The sequence below is a fragment of the Mobula birostris genome, chromosome 6, assembly GCF_030028105.1.
Source record: "Mobula birostris isolate sMobBir1 chromosome 6, sMobBir1.hap1, whole genome shotgun sequence".
Taxonomy (NCBI): domain Eukaryota; kingdom Metazoa; phylum Chordata; class Chondrichthyes; order Myliobatiformes; family Myliobatidae; genus Mobula; species Mobula birostris.
This window is the reverse complement of record NC_092375.1, coordinates 9,519,797-9,541,854: the sequence shown is the minus strand read 5'-3', so window position 1 is coordinate 9,541,854 and position 22,058 is coordinate 9,519,797. Positions and strand designations below refer to the sequence as shown.

Sequence of the window (22,058 nt, the reverse complement as noted above, 5' to 3'; positions counted from 1 at the left end):
ACTGGTGTCATCATCATCATCATGTGCCATGTTGTATGATGTAAACAATCATGGTCTTTGGCCACCTTTATTCTTGTCAAGATAGAGGTGTACAAGGTGATAAGGGACATGCTGTAGATCGAGTGGACAACCAGAGACTTCTTTCCAGGGCAGAAATGGCAAATATGAGAGGGCATAATTTTAAGGTGATTGGAGTAAAGTACAAGAGGAATGTCAGAAGCAATTTTTCTTTTTTGTTTAACACAGAGAATTGCGAGTGTGTGGAACACTCTAGCGGGGTGATAGTAGAGGTGGATACAATGCGGACATTTAAGATGCTCTTAGATTAATACATGGATGATAGAAAAATGAAGGGTTGCATGGGAGGAAAAGGTTAGATCATTCTTAGAGTAGCATAAAGCATTGGCACAAAATTGTGGGGCAAAGGGCTTGTATTGTGTAGTAGCATTCTCTGTGAACTTATTGAGAAAATAGAAACAAGTTTAGAAGAATAGGGGCCAAATGCAAGGAAATGCATTTGCATTTGATGGACATATTCAAACAAAGGGCTGAACTTGCTCTACGAATCCAAATCACCTGACGAAAGAGAAAATGGGTATGCTAAGATGACAAAGAATGCCACTAGTTCAAAAGCAAGTTGAGGCACATTTAGTTTATTTTCTAGTCCAGCGTTACACATTGAATGATGGCATGTTCATAAGGTATACACTACAATGTTTCTTCTGCATGTCAGCTTTCACAACACTGCTGGAACTTTCAATACCAAATCAATAACTAAACCTTTAGCTCCTTATAAACAATTTTGTTGTACACATTTCCAAGGGATCCTGAGCAGCACAAAGTTGGAAATAGTTTCTGGTATTTCCCACACCTTTGAAAGCCTCAAATGACCCTGTACCCAAGGAATAGGAGTGAAAATGGAGAAAAATCACACGTCTAAGGCAAGCAAGCAAGGATGATTTCTCAGCCTGCACGTCCTTTCTTGCGACTTAGCCTATGCTACAATCTAGAGCAGGGGGTCCCAAGCTGGGTTCATGGGTCCCTTGCTTAATGGTATTCACCCATGGCATAAAAGAGGTTGGGAACTCCTGTTCTGTGGGCACGCCTTCGTCATTCTCCTCAACACACACAGCTTCGTAGTCAACTCTGGCTCTTCCTAGAGGATGGCACTTACTCAACAGATCGGCTTGAGTTGTAAGTGAGAAATAAAACAAAGCCCATAGTACATCACCAGAACAAACTGTGATGATAACACAGTCAGGTGGATTACTTTTCATTGGGTAGAGGGCATGAGAGGTGGGAGAAGAAATAGAATCAGTACAAAAGGCATAAGTAATATTTCATGCAATAAACTTTAAGTTGTATTCAGATACAAAACAGAAATTTATCACCTAGAATTAAAGGTTATTGACAGATTTAACAAAAGAATTCAAAATTATATGAATTTTTTTGCTGTCAACCTGACAACAGATACAGCCCCTGCCCAGGTAATGAACAGGTTCTGTTTCTACACATGCCCATAAGGTGATCTTGCTCATTTTGCTTACCGGCAAAGTTACTCAATATTGTTACCCATAAATTGTAGTTTATGACTCGAAAACCATTCCACAGGGTAACCATACCGCCATAGTACTGTGGGGAATGGCATCAACTGCGCATAAAACTGACAAGAAAGAATTATTGGAGCAGCCATTATTGGAGTGGGCCAGTGTTAGAGTGGGAGGCTTTGGTTCAACGGGCTAAGGCAAGCACAGGCAGAGTTTCTAAGTTTCTAATATTTTTTCCTCTTACTTTGTCAATTAGTACATAGCTAGTGAACTGATAATGGGTCCAGAGTTAATAGCATGTTCTTTATGTGCGATGTCGGAACTCTGGGAGAACTCCAGTCTCCCTGATAACTACACTGCATGAAGTGCACCAAGTTGCAGCTCCTTATAGACTGTTTTAACAAAGTGGAAATCCAGCTTGATGATCTTCCACTCACACAGGAGAAGATAGATAGAAGCTACAGGGAGATAGTCACCCCTGACTTGCAGGAGGCAGGTACCTGGGTGATTGTCAGGAGAGGGAAAGGAAATAGGCAGCCAGTGCAAAGTACCCCTGTGGCCATTCCCCTCCATAATAAGTACAGTAAGTGCAGCACTTTGTGTACTATGGGGGTTTGGGGGGGGGGTGGGGGGGAGAATGACCTACCAGGGGGAAATCTGGCACTGAGTCTAGCTTTGTGGTTCAGAAGGGAAGGGGGAGGAGTGCAGCAGGATAGGGGATTCCATAGTTAGAGGATGAGACAAGAGATTCTACAGATGTGAAAATGATACCCAGAGGTATTTTGCCTGCCAGTTGCCAGGGTCAGGCATGTCTTGGGTTAGGTCTGCAGCATTGCAAAGGGAAAGGGTGAACAGTCAGAAGCCATAGTACACATTGGTACCTATGACACGGGTAGAAAATGGGATGAGATCATGAAAGAATATAGGGAGTTAGGTAGGAAGCTGAAAAGCACAACCTCCAGGGTAGTAATCTCTGGATTACTGCCTGCACCACATGCCAGTGAGGGTAGGAATAGGATGATTTGGTATATGAATGCATGGTTGAGGAAAGGGTGCAGGGAAAAGGGTTTCAGATTCATGGATCACTGGGAACTCTGAAAGTAAGACCTGTACAAAAAGGACTGGTTGCACAAGGGGGACTATTCTTGTGGGCAGGTTTGCTACAACTGTTGGGGAGGGTAAATAATTTGGCAGGGATGGGAAACTGAGTGATAGGGCTGTGGATGGGGCAGTTGGTATACAAGTAGATGTAGTGTGTAGTGAGACTGTGAGGAAGAACAGGCTCAGGAAAGGACAAAATCAGTCAGTGGAATGAATTTAAGTACAACATAGGGGCAAAATTAAAAGGGTGATGAATACAGGACTGAAAAGTGTTATCATAAACACAAAATAATCTGCAGATGCTGGGGTCAATGCAACACTCACAACACGCTGGAGCAACTCAGCAGGTGGGGCAGCATCTGTGGAGACGAAGTCCTGAGCCCTGACGAAGGGTTCCGGTCCGAAACGTCGACTGATCGCTTCCACAGATGCTGCCCGACCTGCTGAGTTCCTCCAGCGTGTTGTGACTGCAAGTGTTATATTTGAATGAACACAGTATACAGAATAAGGTAGATGATCTTGTGGCACATTTGGAGATTGGCAGGTATGATGTGGGCATAACTGAGTCGTGGCTGAAAGATCATAGTTTGAGCTTAACATCCAAGGACACACATTGTATAGGAAGGTCAGGCAGGTAGGCAGAGGGAATGTGGTGGAGGCTCGTTGGATAAAAATGAAATGAAATCTTCAGCAAGAGGTTGCAGGGAGAAGGCAGGAGAATGAGGTCAATAGGGATAACAAATCAGTCATGATGGAATGGTTTAGCAGAATTGCTGGGCTGAATGGCATAATTCTGCTCCTATGTGTCTTATGATCTAATTACTAAAATGGAGAGAGGAAACTAATGCTGTTGTTTCCAGGAATAGACATATATACGCCTGACTTGGAATTTAATACTGCTATGGATGCTCGCCTCTATTTGGGGATCCTAACACAGGGATTACCTGTACAAGGTAACTAAAGGAAAAGTTGAAGGATGATCATTAAAGAGATTGAGATTAACACTGTTGTGATTCAGAATACAGCCGGAAAGGGCAATGAAAGCAAATACAAATATATAATTGACAACTATTTGGAAGGTTGCGTGAAAGAACAGCAGGGAATGTGTAAGGACACAATGAGCTGAATGGCCTTATTCATGCTGCAGATTTCTGTGAATATGAAAGTGGCTGCTTTATTTTAAAAACATTTGGTATGTCAATAGAACTAGTAGTTAGAAAGACACGCTTCGTGTCCTCTTAAGCAGCTTTGGGAGTACATGAACCAACAAAAGGCGGTGTTAAACAGGATTTACACGACCCGCTATCTTCAAATGCAATGCTTTCTACAATGAACAGATGTACAAGATGGTAGGAGGCACAGATTGTGGACAGCCAGAAACTTTATGCCCCATGGATAACGGCTAATATGAGGGGCATAATTTTAAGGTGATCGGAGGAAAGCTTATGAGGGGGGATTCAGAGGTAAGTTGTGTGTGTGTTTGTTTTTTTAATATACACAGGATGTTGTGGGTGTTGTAGAACACCATGCCAGAGGTGGTGGTAGAAGCAGGACAATTAGGGAAATTTAACAGTCTCTTAAATAGGCTCAAGGATGAAAGAAAAATGGAGGGCTATATGGAAGGGAGGGTTAGATTGATTTTAGAGTAGGTTAAAGGTCAGTTCAAGACTGTGAATTAAAACGCCTGTATTATGCTGTAGTGTTCCATGTTCTATGAAGAGATCAGAGACCTGCTGAAGCAATTAACCTCTGTAGAAAAGCGAGGAGAGGGTGATGACTTTACCAATATATTTGTTCAAAAGGTGAATGTGGTGGCTAATAGTAACCATTCTGATGAGTATTGATAATCTTTAAAGGGTGCAGAGCTGATTAATTTGTGGATCAAAGCAATGTCTTCTGATTATCAGACTACTGACAAGGAGTCTCATTGTTGACTGGTCAAAATGTAGTAAGTAAATGTCTAAAAGATTAGACAGGAAAATGCTCCTCTATGCTGTGTTAGAATTGGAAGATGCCACGGGGTTAAGCTTGGAGCATAGTACTCATTACACCAGTTGTACATTTAAGTCATCTTGGACCACCATACCTGGTCCTTGTATGTTTTCTAATAAAGTAGTGAACAAAATAACTTCAGTCCTGGCTGATTATTACTGGTACAGAGAAAGTAAATGATTTCTGCAAGAGATAGATTCCCAAAAATGATAGAGGCATACAAAATTATGAGGGGTATAGATTGAGTAATCGCAAGCAGGTTGGGTGAGACTAGAACTGGAGGGGATAGGTCAAGGGTGAAAGCTGAAATGTTTAAGGGGAAACTGAGGGGGAATATTTTCACTCAGAGGGTGGTGTGAGTGTGGAACGAACGGCCAGCAGAAATGGAGGGTGCAGGTCGATTTCAACAGTTAAGAGACGTTTGGATAGGTGCATGGCTGGGAGGGGTATGGAAGGCTATGGTCCTGGTGTAGGATGATGGGATTAGGCAGAATAACTGTTAGGCATGGACAAGATGGGCTGAAGGGTGTATTTTTCTACTGTAGTGCTCTATGACTCTAAGATACTACTCTAGATTGTGGCTATCTAAGCATTCGTAAAAATCATACATCCCAATGCTGAAAACTCAATCAATATGGCAGAAACTCCCTGAAGCGCCATGGTAGCATAGGTGTTAGCGTGACAATATTGCAGCTCAAGGCATTCAGGAGTTCAGAGTTCAATCCCAGCGTCATTCTGTAAGCAGACTCTGCACATCCTCCCCCACGGAATACATGGGTTCCTCTAACAGTCCAGAAATGTACCGGGTTGTTAATTGGTCATTGCAAATTGTCCTGTGATTAGGTTAGGGTTCGTCGGGATTGTGGGGATGATGAGGCAGCGAAGCTCGAAGGGCCTACTCCGCACTGTAACGTAAAATAAAAACATAAATAATAGAAGTAAGTGCGGAATTTGTAACTGTGCGGAATGGTCCAGGCAAACAATTCAATACACAAAAGTGAATGGGATCACACAATGATGTACGATGTATATAAAGGAACCTCATGTGGAATATATACACAGCATTGAGCAGATTTTATACTGCAGAGTTAGAGGGCTATCACAGTAATAATAATTCTGCAAAGTAATTGCCTGAGTACACAGTAGTCTTCCCACGCACTATAGAAAGTTCAAGGACAAATATTTCTCAACAACAGGCTACACACATACCATTTTTATTAATTGAACAGTAAACCAGCTTCACATTGAAAGAAAAATCCAAAACATTTCTAACCTAATGCCTTACAAATCATTTGAAGATTTCAGGCTCATGTATCATGTCTTGGCCGACACATTATGTCACACAATATCTGGCTTCAGGTCATGTCAGTATTAGGGATGAAGGAAAGTCTGTGGACATGACTCAACTGACAAGAGTTGCCCAGTGACTTAATAGCAATGTTGTTGGTCCTGGAAGAGCAGCATGGCTATTTACTCTCATCCACACCTTTAGCATTCTCTCAGATTAGAAGGAATGAGTAGTATATAATGAGAATCAAGCCAAAGGAAAAGATTGATTGGGTCAATATGAAGAACATAAGCACTGGAGTGCAGTGGTAAACTGAAGGGCAATACTGCCCATGGAAAGTTTTGTAGCAATTAAAAAGGCTGTCCAGCAATGCTACTGAAAGAATGGAAGGTAAACATTCACAATGCTTATGTTAGCTAGCTGGCAACCTATTCATTCTCTCCAGCATGGACCACCAATGTACAAGGGGAACACCACCATAAGTCACATACCATCCCTACTGGAAAATAATCAGCTGTTCATTCACAGACCAAAGCAAAACCATGGAATGCCGTACTCAACACAAACCACAGTGGTTTAAGAGGGCAACTGACTGCCAACTTCTTAAGGGTTAATAATACTGACCATGGCAGTACCTTTTCCCTTTTGAGAATTAATTATTTTTTTTCTTTTTTTTTAAAAAAAAGAAGAATGGTCAGAGTATGATTGTCTGAACTGAACCTTGCAGGGCAGCCCAGGGCAATATTTAGAAACAAATGAATATTATTTTATTTAGTCTTTTAATCAAGTATTTAATTGCTTCATGATCTTTAAACACATGTTCCATCAAGGAAAAAAAATTGTCTCATAAAGTTTCTCTATGTATAAAATTTCATATAAATATATATTTAATAAATTTACACCTCACTCTTTTGCCTTGTGCACCACTTAACTGAAGGAAAGTCATTTTAAATAATGAAATATCTTGGGTTAAAGCACTCAATTTATTTCTCAGTTCCTTCACCATTCACCTTGTCAGACCATTTACTGGTCAGTTTCCAAAATCCAGAGACTCCTTCCACCATCTGCATCACCCAAAGATCAGCATGGTTCACTACCAGCAAGAACTAACCGACCCTGGTGTACATGTACCATACTTTCCTTTGGGGCCAACTTAAGACAGGTGTTGTCAAGATAAAAGCAATCTCATCTTCATTGAATATCCACTGACACTGCAGCGTAAACAGAGGCAGGAATTCAGCTCCCACTGATCATTGGTGTGACCACTGTTTAGGCCAGATCAGCCAAGAGCAGAGGCTGTAAGGAGGTGGACCCAAAACCATAAAATTTCCACGGTCATCCTGAGTGAACTGAATATGGCAGCACTCAGAGTTGTCAGTGAATCGAGAGGTAAATATTAAACCATATCTAGGAAATAGCAGAGCATGTAAAGATTGATGCAAGCAGTAAATATCTGGTGATCTGACCAATGTAACAAGCAAAAACTGCCCTAGTATTAGGAACCACTACAACACAAAGATGGAACAGCAGAATGCCAATAGAGCAAAGCTTCTAAAATTATTGACTAACCATCTCAAGATGATTTGCCAGAAAGCATGGAGATAATTTTGAAGATTATGGTAAACTGTAAGTGTTAACATTTTGTCTGTGTTCACCACCTCCAGTGTACAAAAATAAAAGGACTGCCAAACCTCTGTGAGCAACTTCACCGTGAAAGTGGGGAGGAAAGGAATCAACTAGCTGAAGTTCGTTTTCCGTAGATGCCTGTTGGGAATTTCCAGGGCGCTGACCTGCAGTGGCCAGGAGCCGCCCATGATCCCAGCCTGTATGGCCACGCCCATCACGACAGCCAGGTCGGGATCCACAGAGGTATTGGGCTCTTTGCTGAAGAACTCGCGTATGACCTGCCGTATCCGGGGGATGCGGGTGGAGCCGCCGACCAACACGATTTCGTCCACATCGTAGCGGTCGAGGTGACCACTAGAGAGCACCTCCTTCACAGGATCCAGGATCTTCTCAAAAAGGTCTTGGTTGAGCTCCTCAAAGAGGTCTCTGGTTACCATTTCTTCGAACATCACCTGGTTGCCACCCTCGTCTTCTCCTCGACCACCCCTCTCTGTTTCACCGGATTGCCCTCGATCTGGCAGTGAGAGTGGGACACGAACAAGCGCGGAGTCAGCAAGGGTCAGGTTCAGCTTAACTGCTTCCACAGCTTGGCGCAGACGATGCACATCTCGCTGGTTGGAGGGCAGAGCCCCGAACCGTTGGTAGATCTGATTAAACAGATACTTCAACAGCCGCTGGTTGAAATCTTGGCCTCCCAATTGGTTATTCCCTGTGCCAATAAACCACACATGATTAGAATCATACAGTCATACAGCAAAAGGAATGTAGGAAGGATGTTGAGGCCTTGGAGGGGACGCAAAAGAGGATTACCAGGATGTTGCCTGGATTAGGGGACATGTGCTGTAAGGACAAGTTGGACAAACTTGTGTTGTTTTCTCTGGAGCAGCAAAGGCTGAGCGGAGATCTGACAAAGGTTTATGAAATTACGAGAGGCATAGATGCAGTATCTTTTTCCCAAGGTTGAAATGTCCAACACCAGAGGGCATGCATTAAAGTGAGAGGAGGTAATTTCAAAGGAGATGCGAAGGCAAGTATTTTTGTTTAAAAAAAAAAGTGGTGGGTGCTTAGAATGTGCTGCCTGGAGTGCTGGTAGAAGGAAATACATTTGGTGACCTTCAAGAGACATTTAAATAGGCACATGAGAGATAAGAATAATGTGTAGACAGAAGGGGTTAGTTTAGTTGCCATTTGATGGCTGATTAAATTGGTTTAGCACAGCATGGTGGGACAAAGGGCCTGTTCCTGTGCTGTACTGTTTTATGTTCTATAAATTGGTCCTTCAGCGCAAAACATCCTCAGAGACCAAGATAGCCATCTAAACTAGTCCTATTAGTCCACATTTTGCCCATAACCCTCTTTCCTATCCGTATACCTGTCTAAATGTCTTTTGAAAGTTATTATTGTACCTGCCTTAACTTCCACCAGAAGCTCATCCCATATATGCATCACCCTCTGCATAAGGAAGTTGTCCCTCAGATCTCTCTTTCATAACAGGGTCTTCAATCTGTTTCTCTTCCCACAGATGGAGCCTGACCAGCTGAGTTTCCCCTGCATTTTCTGTTTTTATTTCAGATTTACAGCATCTGCATTTTTGTTTTAATTTTCAGAATCTCACTTCCTTGTTTCCTGTTGTTGTATCTAAATGCTGGAGCTCACAGCCAAACACCACCATACTCAACAATCACAATGCTGCAGTTCGAGAGGGGAGATCCCCCCCTACCTTCTCCGTAGCAATTAGAGATGGACATTAAATGCTGATCTTATCAATAAAGTCAACAAGTGACGTCCTACCTCACGAAGTCAACAGCAGAAAAAGAAATAAAAATGGCCACAGGCAGCAAAACTTCAAAAAGCGGTGTACAGGAATGAGATAGATCAACTGGTTGAGCGCTGTGCAACAACAACCTTGCACTCAATATCAGCTAGACGAAGGAATTGATTGTGGACTTCAGGAAGGGGAAGTCAGGAGAACACACACACACAAGACCTCACTGAGGGGTCAGTAGTGGAAAGGGAGAATAGCTTCAAACTCCTGGACATCAACATCTCAGAGGATCTATCCTGGGCCCAAATTATTGATGTAATTATGAAGAAAGCATGCCAGCGGCTATACTTCATGAGGAGTCATAGAGGTCATCAGAAGTGGAGCACAGAAACAGGCCCTTCAGCCCATCTACTCTATGCCAAAACTATTTAAACTGCCTACTCCCATTGACCTGCACTGGGACCATAGCTTTCCATACCTCTACCATCCATGTACCTATCCAAACTTCCCTTAAACGTTGAAATCGAGCTCGCATAAAACCACTTTTGCTGGCAGCTCATTCCACCCTCATAACTGTCTCAGTGAAGAAGTTTCCCCTTATGGTCCCCTTAAACTTTTCACCTTTCACCCTTAACCCATGACCTCTGCTTCCAGTCCCAACCACTCTCAGTGCAAAAAGTTTGTTTCCATTTACCCCATCTACACCCCTCAATTTTCTATGCCTCTATCAAATCTCCTCTCAATCTTCTACATTCTAAAGAATACAGTCCAAACTATTCAATCTTTCCTTATAATCAGACCAGACCTGGCAACATCCTTGTAAATTTTCACTGTACTCTTTCAACCTTACTTACATCTTTCCTGTAGGTAGGTGACCAAAACGGCACAAAATACTCCAAATTAAGCCTCAACAAAGACTTAAGCATAACATCCCATCTCCTATACTCAATATTTTGATTTATGAAGGCTAATGTGCCAAAAGCTTTCTTTACAACCCTATCTGCCTGTGATGTCACTGTCAACAAATTATGGACCTGTATTTCTGAGGATATGACTAAACACATTGATGAAAGTAGAGCAGTAGATGTAATGTATATGGATTTTAGCAAGGCATTTGATAAGGTACCCCATGCAAGGCTTATTGAGAAAGTAAGGAGGCATGGGATCCAAGTAGACCTTGCTTTGTGGATCCAGAACTGGTTTCCCACAGAAGGCAAAGAGTGGTTGTAGACGGGTCATATTCTGCATGGTGATCGGTGACCAGTGGTGTGCCTCAGGGATCTGTTCTGGGACCACTGCTCCTCGTGATTTTTATAAATGATCTGGATGAAGAAGTGGAGGGATGGGTTAGTAAATTTGCTGATGATACAAAGGTTGGGGGTGTTGTGAATAGTGTGGAGGGTCGTCAGAGGTTAAAGCAGGATATTGATAGGATGCAAAACTGGGCTGAGAAGTGGCAGATGGAGTTCAACCCAGAAAAATGTGAAGTGGTACATTTTGGTAGGTCAAATATGATGGCAGAATATAGTATTAATGGTAAGACTCTTGGCAGTGTGGAGGATCAGAGGCATCTTGGGATCCGAGTCCATAGGACACTCAAAGCTGCTGTGCAGGTTGACCCTGTGGTTAAGAAGGCATACAGTGCATTGGCCTTCATCAACCATGGGATTGAGTTTGAGAGCTGAGAGGTAATGTTGCAGCTATGCAGGATTCTGGTCAGACCCCACTTGGAGTACTGTACTCAGTTCTGGTCGCTTCACTATAGGAAGGATGTGGAAACCATAGAAAGGCTGCAGAGGAGATTTACAAGGATGTTGCCTGGATTGGGGAGCATGCCTTATGAAGATAGGTTGAGTGAACTCGGCCTTTTTCCTTGGAGCGATGGAGGATGAGAGGTGACCTGATAGACGTGTACAAGATGATGAGAGGCATTGATCAAGTGGATAATCAGAGTCTTTTTCCCAGGGCTGAAATGGCTAGCTTGAGAGGGCACAGTTTTAAGGTGCTTGGAAGTAGGTACAGAGGAGACGTCAAGGGTAAGTTTTTCACATAGAGAATGGTGAGTGCGTGGAATGGGCTGCTGGCGATGGTGGTGGAGGCGGATACAATAGGGTCTTTTAAGAGACTCCTGGATAGGTACATGCAGCTTAGAAAGATAGAGGGCTATGGGTAACCGTGGGTTATTTCTAAAGTAAGTACATGTTTGGCACAGCATCGTGGGCTGAAGGGTCTCTATTGTGCTGTAGGTTTTCTATGTTTCTAAGTATTCCCAAATCTCTTTGTTCTACCACACTCCTCAGTGCCCTACCGTTCGTTCACGGTGGATTGTCCTACCGAAGTACAATATCTCACACTGTCTGCATTAAATTCCATCTGCCATTTTTCAGCCCATTTTTCCAGCTGATGCAGATCCCCCTGCAAGCCATGATCGCCTTCCTCACTGTCCATTACAAGCCTCATCTTGATGTCATCCACAACTTTGCTGATCCAGTTAACCATATTATCATCCAGAACAGAGATATAGATGACAAACAACAAGACTCAGCACTAATCTCTCTGACGCACAACTAGTCATAGGCCTCCAGTCAGAGAGGCAACCATCTACTACCACTTTCTGGCTTCTTCAACAAAGCCAATGTCTAATCTAATTTACTAACTCATCTTGAATGCTGAGCAACTGAACCTTCTTGTCCTTCCTTCCTTGTGGGACCTTGTCAAATGCTTTGCTAAAGTCCATGTAGACAACATCAACTGCCTTGGCTTCATTCACTTTCCTGGTAGCTTCCTTGAAAAATAAAATTGGTTAGACACGACCTACCACACACAAAGTCATGCTGACCATCCTTAATCAGTCCATGTCTATCCAAATACTTCTACATCCAGTCCCTTAGAATATCTTCCAATAACTTCCTCACAACTGATGTCATACTCACCTGCCTATAATTTTCTACTTCCTGTTTAGTGTCTTTTTTAAACAGTGGAACAATATTGGCTATCCTCCAATCCTCCGCTACCTCTCCCGTCACTAAGGATGATTTAAATATCCCTTTTAAGGCCCCAGCAATTTCTGCACTTGCTTCCCGAAGGGTCCAAAGGAACACCTTGTCAGACCCTTTGGAATTATCCACACCGATGTCTCAGAATAGCAACTATCTCCTCCTCTGTAATCTGTACACAGTCCATGAAGTTGATGTCACTTTGCCTCACTTCTACAGACTCTGTATCTGTCTCTCGAGTAACTACAGATGCAAAATATTTATTTAAGATCTCCCCCATCTCTTTTGGCTTCACTCATGGATTACCATTCTGATCTTCCAATGGACCAAATTTGTCCCTTACAGTTCTTTTGCTCTTAACACATTTGTAGAATCCCTTAAGATCCTCCTTCACCTTGTCTGCTAAAGAAATTTTATGTCTTCTTTTAGCCCTCCTAATTTCTTTCTTAAGTATTCTCTTGAATTTCTTATACTCCATAAGGAGTTTGAGGAGAAATGGTGTGTCACGATATACTATTGCTAAGTTCTACGGAGGATTCTGATTGGTTGAACGGTCCATGAACACCACCTCACTATTCATCTTTTGCACTATTCATTAATTTTTTTATTGTAACATGTAGTAATATGTATGTCTTGCACTGTACTGATGATGTCGTCGACTCAGGCCTGAGAGGCCAGCGTCGGGCATTTTCATGCCTTACAAGGCGCGGAACAAGAGACTGTGTGGTGCACCACTCCTCACACAGACATTTCGCAGTACAGTATTTTTCCTTACTTCACAAGGTCGAGTTGCGAGCTCAACACTCAACCCGGCACAGATGGAAAACGTACTCGGGAACGGCCCGACTGGATTCGAACCTGGGAACCCCCATTCCGGAGTCCGGCACTGATGTCACTGCGCCACCAGATGATTGTACTGATGCCGCAAAACAACAATAAGCCTGATCCTATTTCTGACTCTGATTATGAGTTTTAAAGATAAAGATCTATAAAGATTAGCTTTATTTGTCACATGTACATTGAAACATGCAGTGAAATGCGACATTTGTGTCAAGGACCAAAGTGTGAGGATGTGCAAGAGTCCTCATGCCTCCGGAGCAAACGTAGCATGCCCGCAACTTACTAATCCTAACTCATGTGACTTTTTTTGAGAACGGAGGAGGAAATTGGAGCACCCTGAGGAAATAATATACAGGACAGTACATGGGAATTCCTTTACCTGCCATGGCTCTGGTCAGGAACATTCCTCCCTGTTTGTTCAGCAGTGACACGTCCAACGTGCCACCCCCCAAATCCACCACTAACACATTGAAAACATCCGCTTTGTGCAGCCCGTAGGCCATGGCTGCCGCCGTCGGCTCATTAATGACCCGGAGGATGTCCAACCCTGCAAAACATAATGGCCAGACTCATTACACCAGAGAGCAGAACCCCATGCTACTGATACCAGGTGTGATGGTGCAAAACTGATCAAGTTGCTGGGAGTAAATGGAGAAAATTAAAATGCCTTACAGTCAACGTCAAGTGAAAGTTATTAAAGCATGTATATGTTCCCATATACTACTTCGAGGTGCATTTTCTTGCAGGCATTTGCAGGAAAATGAAGAAATACAATTGAATTTATGCAAAACTATACAAAAACAAAGATTGAAAAACAATCAATGTGCAAAAAGACGACAAACTGTGCAAATGACAATTACATCAAATAATGTCACTTTACCAACATAACACAATGGACACTATTACTTATGAGCTCAAAATGAACACATTGACAAACGTGGGAAAAATAACACTGGGAACAGTGGAAACAACTCAACAAGCTGGCACCTCGCAAGAGGACCTACACTTACCTGCCATTTGTGCTGCTTTCACTGTGTAGTTTCTCTGCCTCTCGTCAAAGTCGGCCGGCACTGAAATGACAGCCTTACTGATGGGCAACCCCACGTGCTCCTCTGCCAACTTCTTCAACTCCAACAGCAACAGGGAACCAACGTACTCAGGTGTAACACAGAATGACTCGTTTACAGAGATGGAAAACTCTGCGTCTCCATTGTTATGTAAAACCTAAAACAGAAAATATCAGTTATAGATAAGACTTTCAATGGACGCTTTATTAGGCACAGCAGTGGAACCTGGTGTGGTCTTCTGTGTAGCCCATCCACTTCAAGTTTCAACGTGTTGTGCATTCAGAGATGCTCTTTTGTACACCACTGTTGTAACACGTGGTTATTTGAGTTAGTCATCTTCCTGTTAGCTTGAATCAATCTGGCCATTCACCTCTGACCTCTCCCACTAACAAGGCATGTTTGCCCATCGAACTACCACTCACTGGATGTTTTTGTGTTTTTCACAACACTGTCTGTAAACTCTAGAGACTGCTGTGTGTGTGAAAATCCCAAGAGATCATTCTGAGATACTCAAATTACTCCGTCTGACACCAACAATCATTCCATGGTCAAAGACACTTAGATCATATTTCTTCCTCAGTCTGATATTTTGTCTGAACAACAACTGAACCTCTTGACCATGTCTGCATGCTTTTATGCATTGAGTTGCTGCCACATAATTGGTTGATGAGATATTTGCATTAACAAACAGTGTGCAGGTGTAAAGAAAATATACCAGATCACTATGTGCTGGATTCCAAATTCAGATTGAAAGCAATTCTGTCCAACCACCACTTAGAAAAGTTTGCATCCAGCAGCACTGGCCACCGATGTTGTACAACAACAGATCCACCCACCAACAACAGACTTCTCTCCCCCTCTCGCTTGATGTTGCCAGAGGATTGTAGCGGGGCCCTGGGTCTTGGGCAAGGTTTAATTGACGCAGCTTGTGGATTGGACTCTGTAGTTTATATTATGATGCGTTTCTGGTCGCTTTTATTTGTTGCTATTATGGGCAATTTTTAATCGGGGTGGCCTGCAGATAATGAACAACACAGCACTAAATTGAACAGAACTGAGCTGAACTGAACTCTTTTGATTTTGTGTTATATATATTCTGTGTTATTCGCTTTTTTTTGCCATTCACGATTTGTTTTTTGTGTGCGTGGGGATGGGATTAATGTTTTTCTTTGAACGGGTTCCATGATTTTCTTTGTTTCATGGCTGTCTGTGGAACGGCAACTGTCAGGGTTGTATACTGCATGCATACTTTGAATCTTTGAACCCACCAGTAATACACAAGCTCCACAGATGGAGACAGAGGCTGCATGAGGTTTCTTAGTTACATTATAAGGCAGGTGTTCCCAATCTTTTTTATGCAATGGACCTCTACCGTTAATCGAGGGGTCCGTGGACCCCAGGTTGGGAACCCGTTAGAAGGAATTCGAGTTAATAGGTGTTGCTACTGCTGTGCTCTCATACGCTCTTTAATTTTTATTCTTTTTTATTAATAATATTCCTTTGACATAGTAACTTAGGAATTCCATTACACACCACAATTGTCAATTAAAATTTCCTTTCATCCTCAATGGGATATATGCCATTAAATCTGTGACCTTTTTGCTCAGAAACTTTACATGTATTTTCAAACCCCGTGACTTTCATCAACGGAGACATGAGACTGCAGGTGCTGGAAATCTCGAGCAACACAGACGGAAAGCTGGAGGAGTTCAGCAGATCAGGTAGGACATGGAGGCAATGAACAAACAATATTTCAGGCTGAGACTCTTCATCAGGATTCATGAACCGATACCCAGAACTGTAAGCAATCACCCTATTAATTTGTCTATTAATTTGAAAACATTCTTGAATTGCACTTAATCTGTCCATTTGTAAAACCAGGAATACAATGTATTAATAATTATTAAAAAAAAATTTAATGCATTTTTTCCAGATACCACAAGATTTCACAGCTTTTATTAAGGGATTCAATGACTTATTTTGAGATGGAAAGCTCTGAAAAGATGACTGTTTATTCATTTTCCTAGATGCTTCATGACCTGCTGAGTTCCTCCAGTACTTTGTGTGTGTTGCTCTGGATTTCCAGCATCTGCAGAACCTCTTGTGTTAACAATTCACAAATGTTCTCTGTTCCAACAGTCTTTTCAGAATTGCACTAATTATATTGTCATTTCTAAACTCATGCTTTCAAGAGAAATCATTTCAGTTTTCTATGTTAAATTTCATTAGCTAACTCACTGCCCCAGTCAATCTTTGAGTAGTAAACCACCTGGCCTTTGAACCATAGGTGATCTTCAACCTCTGCTAATTTTCCTACACCATTTCTATATTCCTACACCATTTCTATATTCCTTGATTCCCTTACTATCCAGAGAGAGATTGATCTGTATTTTGAAAAAAATCTGAGCCAACACAGCCCTCTGGATTAAAGATCTCCCAATGTTCTCCTACTTACTGAGTGAAGAATTTCTCTTCATCTCCATCTTAACTGAATACATTAACCGAAGATTGTGGTCTCTGATGTTATGTTCTTCAGCCAGGGGAAAATTCTCCCTGCATCCATTCTGTTGAGCCCGAGACAACACGGTACGTTTCTGTGAAAATTCCCCTGAATAGTCAATTAAGCTCATCACCACTGCTGGGGCATAGGCCACTGACTGTAGCTCCCCAGCGCTCTCTGTCCTGGGCCAGTCTGTCAAATTGTCCACAGGTGTAGCCCATTTTCTTGGTGTCAGCAATAAGGTCACATTGCCAGGTGTTCTTTGGCTGGCCACTTTTTTTTAAAAATGGGATGGGGTTGCTAGCCCCATGCCCAAACCTCCTCCTTTCACAGTCGGGTTTGGGACCATCTATGGCGGAGTTATCCCACTGTATATATTTTTTTAGCTATTTGATTATGATATCCTTCATGACATATTTCAGCATTTTGCTTCCCACTACACTAACAGTTCAGCCTCACTCTCCATCTTTTCTAAGTGCCAATTGCTACCCTTCGACTTACAAGAACAATTCCAGTTAAGGAATTTAGAAGTAGTAAACAGAGTGTTCCCTCTCTCTCTCTAGCCATTTCTTTCCAAAGTTTTGAAACACAGATCATCAGGTCCTTGGCATTTATCAGCTTTCAACTCACCAACTGGTCTAGCCTTTTATTTGTGTACTGATACAGATTTCCTTCAGTTTCTTATTCTCATCAGAACCTTGTTTCTCTAATATATCTGGGGTTTTTTTTGTACCAGTCAAGATGGCACTCCCTCAGTCGAGATCTTCTGGATAGACCATGAAACTATTTATTTCACAAACTGGAGAAAATCTGCAGATGCTTGAAATCCAAGCAACACACACAAAATGCCAGAGGAACTCAGCAGACCAGGCAGCATCTATGGAAAAAAGTAAGTTGATGTTTTGGGCTGAGAGCCTTCTTCAGGACTGGAGAAAAAAAAGATGGAGTTGGGATTAGAAGGTGGGGGAAGGGTAGGAAGAAACACAAGGTGATAGGTGAAATCGGGGGGTGGGGTGAAGTAAAGAGCTGGGAAGTTGATTGGCGAAAGAGATACAGGGCTGGAGAAGGGGGAATCTAATAGGAGAGCACAGGAGGCCATGGAAGAAAGAAAAATGGGAGGAGCACCAGAGGGAGGCGATGGGTGGGTAAGGAGATATGGTGAGAGGGGGGAAAAGGGGAATGGTAAAGAAGAGGGGGCATAACCAGAAGTTTATTTCACTTTCTATTTACTTATTTCACTTCTTTTATATCTTTTACATTTGTTTTTTGTCTTGAGTGTTTTTCTGGAACCCGTTGGGGGCCTGCAATTTGCAGCTTGGAGATCGTTTGGCTGATCCAGGGCTTTGCTATCTCTGTGAGGCAGGGAGCAGAAGCCTCATGGTGAAGAGGTTGTGGGATGGGGTGCGAGTCAATTTTCAGCTCCATTTTGCTGATTAAAGCTTCCACTGCTCGCTGATTAAAGCGACAAGGGAGATTGAAACTTCTAGGTGAATGCGGAGGGCGAACGCTTGCTACCTACCTTCTGGTCGCTGGTGGGATTGCTCTGCTGCTAGAGGGGTGAGCCTGTGTGCCAATCTGGTCCCTTTTCAATCTTTCCTCATAGTCGGCATGGACCAGTTGGGCCAAAGAGACAGAATCTTAGAGTACGGAAACTAAGACCACTAAAGTTAGGAGCAGTATCAGGCCATTTGGCCCATCGAGCCTGTTCCACCATTAGATAGGGCTGATTTATTACTTCTCTCAACCCCATTCTCCACTCACTTCCTGTCACCATTGATGCCATGACTAATTAAGAACCTATCAACCTCTGCTGTAAATATACCCAGTGACATGGCCTCCACAGACACCTGTGGCAATGAATGCTACAGATTCACCACCCTCTGGCTAAAAGAATTCCTCCTGATCTCTGTTCTAAAGGGGCGTTTCTAAATGAAAATAGTGAACAAAACAGCTTGGTCATTACCTTGAACTGGTACCGGCTGCTTTCATCTCTCAGCTCCTCTGGTGTGAAGCGCTTTCCTATAAAGCGCTTGGCATCATACACAGTGTTGAGCGGATTGGTGTCACCCAGATCCTGAGCATCATACCCCACCAATATCTCTCTGTCAGTGAACGACACCACACTCGGCAAACTCTTTCGCCCAGCTTGGTCGGCAATCACCTCCACCTTTCCGGTGCCGGGCTGGAACACGCCGACAGAGCAGTATGTGGTGCCCAGATCTACACCGATCACTTTTGGTTTGGGAGGGGGAAGATACTGCTGTGCCAAGTATCCAGCCAACAGGAGGGCCAGGATTGAAGAACCTGTGGAAACATAACAATACAATAGTCCAGTGGTTACATTACTGTACCAAATCTTGCAATAGTGCTTTGTTTACTCAATAAGGCATAGTAGCAGACTTAGGCCATTCTGCCCATCAGGTCTGCTCTGCTATTCCATCATGGCTGATTTATTATCTATCACAACCACATTCTGCCATCCAAACCTTTGATGTCCTTACTAATTAGGAACCCATCAAACTCTAAATTAAATATACCAAATGTTTGGCCTCCACTGCTGTCCGTGGCAATGAATTCCACATATTGATCATCCTCTGGCTAAAGAAATTTTTCATCTCTGTTGTAAAGGAATGTCTTGGTAGTCTGAGGCTGTGCCCTCAGGCCCTAGACTCCCCCCACTATGAGGAACATCCTCTCTACGTCAATTCTATCTAGGCCTTTCAATATACAACATTGGTGGGTGCCAATGCCTGGTCTGGTGGTAGAGGCAGATACATTAGGGATTTTTAAGAGATGCCTAGATAGGCACATGAACAGGAGGACAGACTATTTTAGTTGGCCACTTGATTACTAATTTAATTGGTTCAGCAAACCATTGTGAGCCAAAGGGCCTGTTCTTATGCTGTACTATTCTGTGTCCTATGTTTCAGTGAGATCCCCCACCCCACCTTATTCTTCTCAACTCCAGTGAGGACAGGCCCATAGTCAGCAAATTCTCCTCATGCGTTAACCTTCATTCTTGGGATCATTCTCGTGAACTTCCCCTGGACCCTCTCCAATAAGAGCACAACTTTTCCTAGATATAGGGCCCAAACTGCTCACAATTTTGCGCTATTCAATCTTGCACAAATGTGGTTATGCTTATTTTGCACACATGAAAAATACAAATAATTTATGTTAGTCAACGATCAACTTTATTCACCCTATACATATATTCAGAATTGGCTGTGATGTGTTGGTCAGGGTGTGACATGCAACAAAAAAACAACATTCAACGATTATAAAGGATAAAGAATTATTTAAAAGATTAGAGATTAAAGTATTAATAAAATGTGTACAAATACATGAATACAATTATGTATTTACAATGTTAACAGCATTACAAGAAGTGGTTTAAAGTGTTCACAGTGCAGTGATGGGGGTGGGAAGGTGAGGGCTAGCCAGAATAGTTGATCAGATTAACTGCCCAAGGGAAAAAACTTTTAAGAAGAAACTTTATATTTATGTAAATTTATGTATGGGCTTGGCATAGAGTCAGAGTTTGAAGCTACTTTTCACGACGAAGGAAGCTGTGAACATCACCAGAGATGGAAATCTTCATTGCTGCCCTAAACACCAGTGGCATAACGGGCAAAAGAGAGAGAATAGACTCAGAGTGATACAGCATGGCAAAAGACCTTTCAGCCCGTGGTCTATGCCAACCAAGATGCCTTGTCCAAGCAAACCCCACCTGTCCACGTGTATGCCTCATAACTTCCTAAACCTCACCAACCCATGCACCCATCCAACTGTCTTTTTGAAAGTTGTAGGTGTACCTTCCTCAAACAATTCCTCTGACAGCTCATTTCACAAAGATAACACCCTTCTTAAGTTCCTGTCAACCATCTTATAATGTATTGTGCTGCTAAAAGCTAATTTTTGACACATTTATACCCTGTGCATGTGAACCTATGACAGCAATAAAATTAGAAATTACAAAGGCCTGGATTAATCACCTGCAGATGAACTAGAATCCCAATACAGCAGGCATTTAATTAAAAAACAATTGTGGAATAAAGTTTTTAAATAAAGGCGAGCATGAAATGCTTAGATTGTCACAAAAAGCTACATAGCACACAAATGTACTGTAGGGAAATAAATTTGGCAGCCTTAACTAGTATGACTCAAAACTAACAACCATTAACCGAGGTTGGAAACACCATTTCTAGAACCACTGGTGAAAAAAAAGGTTCTGCAGATGCTGGAAATCCAGAGCAACTCACACAAAGTGCTGAAGGAACTCAAGTCAAGCAGCATCTACGGAGAGGAGTAAACAGTCGACGTTTCAGGCCAAGGCCCTTCGTCAGTTTTGATGAAGGATCCTGGACTGACAGGGTCACAGAAAAGAACAGCACTGAAACAGGCTCTTCAGCTTATCAAGTCCCTGCTGAAACCATGTAAACTGCCTACTCCCATCAACTTGCATTGGGACCATAGCCCTCCATATCCCCACCATCCAAGTATCTATCCAAATTTAACTGAAATGTTGAAATTGAGCTCACATGCACCACTTGCAATCACAACTCATTCCCCACTCCATGACTTACTGAGTTCCTCCAGCATTTTGTGTATTTCTCTGGATTTCCAACAACGGCAGAATTGTCTGTGTGTGTGTGTGTGTGTGTGTGTATACATGTACACAGGGACAAAGGAAATTGGGACTATTTGGGTGGGCACCTGGTCAGTATGGACTCAATAAGCCAAAAGGCATGTGCCCATGCTGAACTACTTTACGACTCTTCAACAGCTGAATCACATAGGACTCTGCTGGTTATTCAGGGTCACAGAATGAAGCAAATTATCAGTGAAAGGCGCCATCTGGACTGTCTAGAGCTCACTGGTGTTCTAGTACAGAATGTCCACAACTAAGTACTGCAAACTGGCACACTCTAAGATTCAGCACCCAACATTAAGCCAATTGCCGAGACTGGATGTAGCCATAGAAAGTGCTGTATTAGGAAGGACCTCCTATCACTGTGTGTTAGTTGAAAACTGTGTTAAAACACTTTGAACATTCTTTTAAAGTTGTCAACAAATGATATTGATGATACACAAATATTAGAGATAATATTATATGTGCAAAGCTATTACACCATCAATATACAGGCCATGACACTTAGGGGACATGCTGTATATAGTTTTTGGTGGCTATTATGTTTTCCTGCTGTTGTAACTATATATGTTGTGTGTGACGGTTGGTACTGTGGTTTGCACCTTAGCCCCAGAGGAACACCATGCATGGTTGAATGTCAATTAAACTTGAACTTGTGCAATGGGAATAAGATGACGAGATAAAA

General features: G+C 42.5%; 1 protein-coding gene across 1 annotated transcript in view; it reads right to left on the bottom strand.

The window, feature by feature from the left end:
* Window positions 1-612: 612 nt before the first annotated feature.
* hspa13 (heat shock protein 70 family, member 13) overlaps window positions 613-22,058 on the bottom strand; it is a 51,594-nt gene continuing 30,148 nt past the window's right edge. The window contains exons 2-5 of the mRNA XM_072259868.1: window positions 18,686-19,026; window positions 14,166-14,379; window positions 13,535-13,702; window positions 613-8,263 (exon numbers count right to left, since the gene is read on the bottom strand). Of these exons, the coding sequence (XP_072115969.1) occupies window positions 7,665-8,263; window positions 13,535-13,702; window positions 14,166-14,379; window positions 18,686-19,026 (1,322 nt within the window). The 3' untranslated portion in view covers window positions 613-7,664. The remainder of the gene's footprint in view (window positions 8,264-13,534; window positions 13,703-14,165; window positions 14,380-18,685; window positions 19,027-22,058) is intronic.